Source organism: Oncorhynchus masou, chromosome 9 (genome assembly GCF_036934945.1).
Source record: "Oncorhynchus masou masou isolate Uvic2021 chromosome 9, UVic_Omas_1.1, whole genome shotgun sequence".
Taxonomy (NCBI): domain Eukaryota; kingdom Metazoa; phylum Chordata; class Actinopteri; order Salmoniformes; family Salmonidae; genus Oncorhynchus; species Oncorhynchus masou.
The window spans coordinates 65,922,490-65,931,455 of NC_088220.1; the positions used below are offsets into that span (position 1 = coordinate 65,922,490).

General features: G+C 40.1%; 1 protein-coding gene and 1 pseudogene across 1 annotated transcript; one reads left to right on the plus strand and one right to left on the minus strand.

The window, feature by feature from the left end:
* The first annotated feature begins 68 nt into the window (after positions 1–68).
* On the plus strand, positions 69–1,700 carry LOC135545293 (lens fiber membrane intrinsic protein-like). The gene is made up of 5 exons (XM_064972915.1): positions 69–125; positions 383–570; positions 924–1,073; positions 1,227–1,361; positions 1,639–1,700. The coding sequence occupies exons 1-5, from the start codon at positions 118–120 to the stop codon at positions 1,698–1,700; spliced, it is 543 nt and encodes a 180-aa protein (XP_064828987.1). The 5' UTR covers positions 69–117.
* A 647-nt stretch (positions 1,701–2,347) lies between these two features.
* LOC135546493 (heat shock cognate 70 kDa protein-like) lies at positions 2,348–3,288 on the minus strand (annotated as a pseudogene).
* Between the last annotated feature and the right edge of the window lie 5,678 nt (positions 3,289–8,966).

Below are 8,966 nucleotides of genomic sequence, written 5' to 3' on the forward strand. Positions count from 1 at the left end.
AATCTGACGTCATGTGTGTGCTTTGACATAATGTAGGTGACTTTAAGTTAATATTTCTTCATAGAAAGGACAGAAGAGAGGACAGAAGAGAGAGGACAGAAGAGAGACAGATCAGTCATGTCAGGGTAAATACAGTGTATCAAAGTTAAAACTATGTGCCACATTTGAAAATACCTTGCTCTAACAAACTGTCTAAAGGCAGCAGGCCTATGGTAAAACAAGTGGAATATGAATGTGTACCTTGAAAGATTATTGTTTGGAAAATATAATTGATTCAGACCCTTTCAACTATTCAAAGCATGCAATGTTGTGTTACTCTATGCTGTATTCGCCAGCCATGTCCCAGCTAGTTGTACTGTAGGATAACTGTCACCTCTGTCAGTGTGCTTGGCAGGATGTACAGCTTCATGGGCGGTGGGTTGTTCTGCGCTGGAGTCGGGAACATACTCCTTATTATCTCCACAGCAACTGATTACTGGATGCAGTATCGTCAATCTAACAACTACATGCATCAGGGCCTATGGCGCTACTGTATGCCAGGGAAATGCATGACACATACAGATAGCATTGGTAAGAGCAACATGTCTCCTTTGTCATCAAATGTACTGTAAGTTAAATAAAAGCCTTGATGAGGTCACATTCAGTGATTTGTTCCATGCTGTGAATATCTAGTGTAAAATAATTTCCACAATAAAGGAATCAGCTCCATTTATTTGAGCAGGTTAAATTGTGAATAAATCACCACATTTTAATAGTTGGTGCAATATATTGTGTAATAAGTCATTGTTAAGTGATGTCACATTTTAGTAAAATGTGAAATGTAATTCAGTAGTAGACAGGAATATAAAGTAATGCTTATTGGGTAAGTACTTGTACTGTACTGAGTATCAGCCTTGTCCTCTCTGTGCCCTCTCTGTCACCAGCGTACTGGGATGCCACTCGTGCCTTCATGATCCTCTCCCTGCTGGCCTGCTTCCTTGGCATCGTGATCGGCGTCATGGCTTTCATACGCTCCTCCTCCTTCAGTGGGTTTGACAAGACGTTTGCTGCCGGCATCCTCTTCTTCATCTCCTGTAAGTGTTTCCTTCCCCCTCCTACTGTCATTTCTCCCTGTCAGTCTCTATATCAAGCATAGAAATAGAATGAATTCATTCCATGCTATCAAGTCCCTGTTGAAGGATGTGATGAAGGGAATAAAGCAGCGTTTGATTGACTACTCTCCACAGGTTTCTTTGTACTGCTAGCGATGGCTGTGTACACTGGGGTGACGGTGAACTACTACGGGAAACGATATGGGAACTGGCGTTTCTCCTGGTCCTACATCATGGGTTGGGTGGCCGTGGTCCTCACTTTCTTCTCAGGTAGGATGATGTGGTTCTGCCTATAGAGCTAAATACAATAATTTACTATCAGTGTGTCCCAAATGGCCAACTATTGCCTTTAGTGTTCTACGTTTGACCAAGGCCCATAGGGCTTTGGTGAAATGTAGTGCACTATATAACCAGTAGGGTGCCATTTGAGATGGCTCAGTCCAACATGATTCATTTGAACATTTTTTTCTTCTTCACATAAGTAAATAATCCAGTGGAGAGTATGTCCATGAACTGAATGGTAATGTCTTCCCATTTTCTTTTACAGGTATCTTCTACATGTGTGCCTACAGGATGCATGAATGCCCGAGAAACTCCAACTCCCGCTGATTTGAAAAAACAAAAACAAAAAAAAAACAGCTGAAACCGGGTTTTACACACCAACAGTAGCTACGTCATTTCTTGTTTACCTGACCACTATTGAATAAGCAATACAAAGGGTAAATCCAATTGTGTTTCTTCTTTCCATTGAGTGGTATTCATCGGTCTGATAAGAATATAAACCACAGTTAAGATTATGTTCAGGTATAAGTTAGAACATTTCTTTAAAGCTGCATTGTAACTTTTGGGGTGACCCGACAAATTCATAACAATGTGAGTAATAGATCAGTCATTCTGATTAATCCAAATCTAAGTGGTAAATATGTTTTTATTTGCACCATTTCTATGCTTTCCTTTCTTAAGTTTCAGTTTTGTACACCAGATTCAAACAGCTGAATATACAATATTATATATTTTTTATGGAAATATATTTCAGTGGTTTAAATGGTACAGTGATTCTCTCTACACACTATATGGGCTTCTTTTGTCACAACTGAAATTAGGCAAACTATTATAAGTTTAGCAACCAGGAAATGGAGTGATTTCTGCATAGCACAGCTTTAACATCTAAATGATAAACCCTGATGGTAATCAAGACTGTCAAAGGTGTCAAAATTAAAGGAGGATCTGGAAGAGTGTGAATTCAAGAGATTCTTTATTTTTGTAATAGTTCTCTTTAGCCAACAGTGCAATGCAAAGGCAAAAACATTTTGCAGTCAGAATTCTACTTGTGAAAAACATGCTCTGTATAGTAATCATTCACTGGTTAAACTGAAAACGTTTAACAATAGGTAGAACAGTGCCCATGAAAAAGATTCAATTCATTCGTTGCTTTCAGCATAAAAAGATGAATGACCAAAACCAACATAAGTAGTCAATGCAGATTGTGAAAATAAAGGTTCAGCCCATTCCAAGCTATAGAATGTGGACCACTATTTAGCCATATCCAATCAGGAGTAAAAGTATACTCTGTATGGTTTAGTCCACTTCCTCAATGGTTGGTCCAGAGGATCCGCCTCCTCCGGGTGTGGCACCACCAGCCCCTGGCATCCCCCTGGCATCCCCCCGGGCATGCCCCCTGCACCCTGGTACAGCTTGGTGATGATTGGGTTACACACCTTCTTCAGCTCCTTCTGGTGGTGCTCAAACTCCTCCTTCTCTGCAGACTACAAGGAGAGAGAAAGAGAAAGATAGAAATTAGTGCTCCAACCTCTTGTTGAACCACCAGACATTTGTTTACTCAAATTACAATGAGGGACTACGAGCGTTATAATTGATTTTAAATATGAATGTTAACCCACTCCATTCTGGTTGAAAGGCCCAGGGCCAGTACTGTACCTGGTTCTTATCCAGCCAGCTGATGACCTCGCTGCACTTGTCCATGATCTTCTGTTTGTCCTCGTCGCTGAGCTTGCCCTTGAGCTTCTCGTCCTCCACGGTGGACTTCATGTTAAAGGCGTACGACTCCAGGCCATTTTTGGACGCCACGTTGTCCCTCTGGACATCGTCCGCAGCTTTGTACTGCTCAGCCTCCTGGACCATGCGCTCTATGTCCTCCTTACTCAGACGACCTATGGTGAGAGGGACAGACAATGAGATGGAGGCTTTGTTAAAGCATTGTTGGAGAGGACATCCCTATTTAAAATGTTGTGCATACTTTACAATGGCATAGTATTTAAAGTTAGATTCTGGGATTCAGATGTTAAAGATTCAAAGGGTAAATATCAATAAATTGAAATGAACATGAACAGAATCCCAGATCCCAGACTATAGACTAAAAACGCAATTTGAGATTGGATCATCCATGTTTGGACATACAGTGGGGCAAAAAAGTATTTAGTCAGCCACCAATTGTGCAAGTTCTCCCACTTAAAAAGACGAGAGAGGCCTGTAATTTTCATCATAGGTACACTTCAACTATGACAGACAAAATGAGAAAAAAAATCCAGAAAATCACATTGTAGGATTTTTAATGAATTTATTTGCAAATTATGGTGGAAAATAAGTATATGGTCACCTACAAACAAGCAAGATTTCTGCCTCTCACAGACCTGTAACTTCTTCTTTAAGAGGCTCCTCTGTCCTCCACTCGTGACCTGTATTAATAGCACCTGTTTGAACTTGTTATCAGTATAAAAGACACCTGTCCACAACCTCAAACAGTCACACTCCAAACTCCACTATGGCAAAGACCAAAGAGCTGTCAAAGGACACCAGAAACAAAATTGTAGACTTGCACTAGGCTGGGAAGACTGAATATGCAATAGGTAAGCAGCTTGGTTTGAAGAAATCAACTGTGGGAGCAATTATTAGGAAATGGAAGACACACAAGACCACTGATAATCTTCCTCGATCTGGGGCTCCACGCAAGATCTCACCCCGTGGGGTCAAAATGATCACAAGAACGGTGAGCAAAAATCCCAGAACCACACGGGGGGACCTAGTGAATGACCGGCATAGAGCTGGGACCAAAGTAACAAAGCCGACCATCAGTAACACACAACGCTGCCAGGGACTCAAATCCTGCAGTGCCAGACATGTCCCCCTGCTTAAGCCAGTACATGTACAGGCCCGTCTGAATTTTGCTAGAGAGCATTTGGATGATCCAGAAGAAGATTGGGAGAATGTCATATGGTCAGATGAAACCAAAATAGAACTTTTTGGTAAAAACTCAACTCGTCGTGTTTGGAGGACAAAGAATGCTGAGTTGCATCCAAAGAACACCGTACCTACTGTGAAGCATGGGGGTGGAAACATCATGCTTTGTGGCTGTTTTTCTGCAAAGGGACCAGGACGACTGATCCGTGTAAAGGAAAGAATGAATGGGGCCATGTATTGTGAGATTTTGAGTGAAAACCTCCTTCCATCAGCAAGGGCATTGAAGATGAAACGTGGCTGGGTCTTTCAGCATGACAATGATCCCAAACACACCGCCCCGTACAATGAAGGAGTGGCTTTGTAAGAAGCATTTCAAGGTCCTGGAGTGGCCTAGCCAGTCTCCAGATCTCAACCCCATAGAAAATCTTTGGAGGGATTTGAAAGTCCGTGTTGCCCAGCAACAGCCCCAAAACATCACTGCTCTAGAGGAGATCTGCATGGAGGAATGGGCCAAAATACCAGCAACAGTGTATGAAAACCTTGTGAAGACTTACAGAAAACATTTGACCTCTGTCATTGCCAACAATGGGTGTATAACAAAGTATTGAGATAAACTTTTGTTATTGACCAAAAACTTATTTTCCACCATAATTTGCAAATTAATTCATGAAAAATCCTACAATGTGATTTTCTCGATTTTTTTTCTCATTTTTTCTGTCATAGTTGAAGTGTACCTATGGTGAGAATTACAGGCCTCTCTCATCTTTTTAAGTGGGAGAACTTGCACAATTGGTGGCTGACTAAATACTTTTTTGCCCCACTGTATATATACAGTTGAAGTCGGAGGTTTACATACACCTTTGCAAAATACATTTAAACTCAGTTTTTCACAATTCCTGACATTTAATCCTCGTAAAAATTCCCCGTCTTAGGTCAGTTAGGATCGCCACTTTATTTTAAGAATGTGAAATGACAGAATAATAGTAGAGAGAATGATTTATTTAAGCTTTTATTTCTTTCATCACTTTCCCAGTGATGTTATTGAAACCAGGTTTGATGGGAGACAAGACAAAACCAATGGAAAATGGATCAGCGATGGCTAGAAGGTCAGTGACGTCGACCTCCGAACACTGCCCGATCAAGGAAAGGGACCAACTTCGGCGGAAGTCGGGACATTCTCTCTACTATTATTCTGACATTTCACATTCTTAAAATAAAGTGGTGATCCTAACTGACCTAAGACAGGGAATGTTTACTAGGATTCAATGTCAGGAATTGTGAAAAACTGTTTAAATGTATTTGGCTAAGGTGTATGTAAACCTTTCACTTCAACGGTATATATATGTCTACACTATGAGGTTGGAATAATACTGTGAAATTGATTAGGTGGGATGGAGTTTTCGACTGCTTAGCGACATCACCAAGGGTTAAATTAGTTGATAGACCAATAAGAAAGAGAGTTCCAAACGTGTCTGCCAATAACAGTTTGTTTTCAGTTTTCCCCTCCCCACTTAGATCACACCCAGAGTCCTCGCTTAGTTCTTGCTTGAGAAATGTCTCTTTGCTAAGAATCTATTTTTGTTTATTTTTGTCCTTTTAAATTGAAAACAATCACAGTAAGGTACTAAATTGTTACCCAAAAATGATTTGATACTGAGATGAAAACAGATTTTTTTTGCTTGAATTCAACTCATTGTCCCTCCCCTTCATTCTGGAGAGTATGAGTTTAAAATCATAACATTTTCCCATTTATTTGAGCATAGCTCAGTATTTGAATTATTTATTTCATACAGTCATTTTTGGTCAACTTTATCAAGGTTGTCAAGAATTTCAGACCTCACCATGTAAAATGTTTTGATGAAATGTTTTCTGATTATGTTCCCGCCTCCCAAAAGACTTGACTCGCCACCAAAAATGTTTGAATACATAATTATTGATCGCTTTTACTCAAAATGTGTTAATTATGGAATAGCACTGAATAACTTGAATCACTGTTTTGTGATTATAAAATAAATGTACCATAATTTGTTCAAGACACCTGCTACCCTAGCAGAGGAGTGTTACATAGTGACTCATATTCATCACAGTGTGTGTTTGAAGCTGCTTTTTGGATCAAAGTCAGAGAATTACTGGCCAGTTTAAATTCAATTAATAGTAAGCAGTTTTGGGAGTTCAAATGTAGTTTCGATTAAAATTTGAATACTTTAACACCTGATGTTGTGAGGGATAAGATTATCTAAATTGAACTTTCCCAACATGAGAGCCCCAACTATACTTACAAAAAAATTCTGTGTGAAATAACTATGTGAAATGTACATTTACTGCATAGTGTTGGAGCCTATTGCCAACCCATGTCCACTGTGGATGGCAGTGCAGCATTTTGAATTATACCCCTGTGTTATCAGTATTACTGTGACTTACCCAGCACTTCAATAGTTTTGTATTTTCAGCAGATTCTCTAAAACACAAAACTCATCCCCTGTGATTGGTTGTGGCTCAGCATGCTCTATTGTGCCTCGGGCCGTTTGTTCGCCTGGTTTCCGACACACAAACTGAACTTTCCTGCCAGGCTGGGCAATACCGGGCTCCGGAGTGTATTGACAACCCCCCTGTATTATTGGAATTTCTGACTTTTTTTCCAAAAGGATAATAACGGTAGGTTATTACTTACCTCAAATCTGATGTCATGTGTGTGCTTTGACATAATGTAGGTGACTTAAAGTGAATATTTCTTCATAGAAAGGACAGAAGAGAGGACAGAAGAGAGAGGACAGAAGAGAGACAGATCAGTCATGTCAGGGTAAATACAGTGTATCAAAGTTAAAACTATGTGCCACATTTGAAAATACCTTGCTCTAACAAACTGTCTAAAAGCAGCAGGCCTATGGTAAAACAAGTGGAATATGAATGTGTACCTTGAAAGATTATTCTTGGAAAATGTAATTGGTTCAGACCCTTTCAACTATTCAAAGCATGCAATGTTGTGTTACTCTATGCTATATTCACCAGCCATGAGATGGTGGTGTGTGGAGATGCTTCAGTGTCCCAGCCAGTTGTGCTGTAGGCTAACTGTCTCCTCCTCCTGTGCTTGGCAGGATGTACAGCTTCATGGGCAGAGGGTTGTACTACGCTGCAGTTGGCTCAGCTAATTTTATTTGAGCAGGTTCAGTTGGGAATAAATAATCACATTTCAATATTTGGTGCAATATATTGAATATTGTGTATGTTAAGTGATGTCACATTTGAGTAAAGTGTGAAATGTAATTCAGTAGTAGACAGGAATAGTAGTAATGCTTATTGGGTAAGTACTTGTACTGTACTGAGTATCAGCCTTGTCCTCTCTGTGCCCTCTCTGTCACCAGCGTACTGGGATGCCACTCGTGCCTTCATGATCCTCTCCCTGCTGGCCTGCTTCATTGGCATCGTGATCGGCGTCATGGCTTTCATACGCTCCTTCAGTGGGTTTGACAAGACGTTTGCTGGCCGGCATCCTCTTCTTCATCTAACCACTAGGCAGGTAGCCAAGTGGTTAGTGTTGGATTTAGTGACCGGAAGGTTGCAAGATCGAATCCCTGAACTGAGGGAAAAGTCTGTCGTTCTGCCCGAGCAAGGCAGTTAACCTACTCTTCCTAGGCCGAATTAGAATTTGTTCTTAACTTACATGAGATTTGAATATGTATGTTGGCAGCAGTCTCTTTGTTAGTGATGGTTGTTTAACAGTCTGATGGCCTTGAGACTGAAAAACAGCTGTCTCTCAGTCCCAGCTTTGATGCACCTGTACTGACCTCGCCTTCTGGATGATAGTGGGGTGAACAGGCAGTGGCTCGGGTGGTTGTTGTCCTTGATCTTTTTGGCCTTCCTGTGACATCGGGTGATGTAGGTGTCCTGTAGGGTGCCATTTGAGATGGCTCTGTCCAACATGATTCATTTGAATATTTTTCTTCACATAAGTAAATAATCCAGTGGACAGTATGCCATGTACTGAATGGTAATCTCTTCCAATTTTCTTTTACAGGTATCTTTTACATGTGTGCCTATAGGATGCATGAATGCCCGAGAAACGCCAACTCCTGCTAATTTTACATAAAAAATAAAAACAGCTGAGACCGGGGTTTAGGCACCTACGTCATTTCCTGTTTACCTGACCCCTATTGAATAAGAGTTTAAATTCTCTTGAGTGGTATTCATCGGTCTGCTAAGAATATAAACCACAGTTAAGATTATGTTCAGTTATAAATTAGAACATTTCTTTAAAAGCTGCATACTTTTTGGGTGACCAGACCAAATTCACATAGAAATGTAAGTAATAGATCAGTCACTCAATAAAAGCAAATCTAAGCGGTAAATGTTCTATTTGCACCATTTCTATGCTTCCCATTCTTAAGTTTAATTTTTTAATCTTCTACATTTCGGTTTTGTACACCAGCTTTAAACAGCTGAGTATACAATATTTTTGGTTATGTACATATATTTCAGCTGTTTAGATAGTGTTTAGAGAATCATTGTACCATGTGCTTTTTTGTGTAACAACTGAAATAAGGCAAACTACTATAATTTTAGCAACCAGGAAATGGCAAGTGATTTCTGCATAGCACAGCTTTAACATCTAAATGATAAACCATGATGGTAATCAAGACTGTCATAGGTGTCAAAATTAAAGGAGGATCTGGAAGAGTG

Excerpts from the sequence above, each read along its gene's own strand:
- LOC135545293 (XM_064972915.1), top strand. Across the intron at positions 571-923 it reads GACACATACAGATAGCATTG|CGTACTGGGATGCCACTCGT; the intron begins GTAAGAGCAACA and ends CTCTGTCACCAG. Across the intron at positions 1,074-1,226 it reads CATCCTCTTCTTCATCTCCT|GTTTCTTTGTACTGCTAGCG; the intron begins GTAAGTGTTTCC and ends TACTCTCCACAG.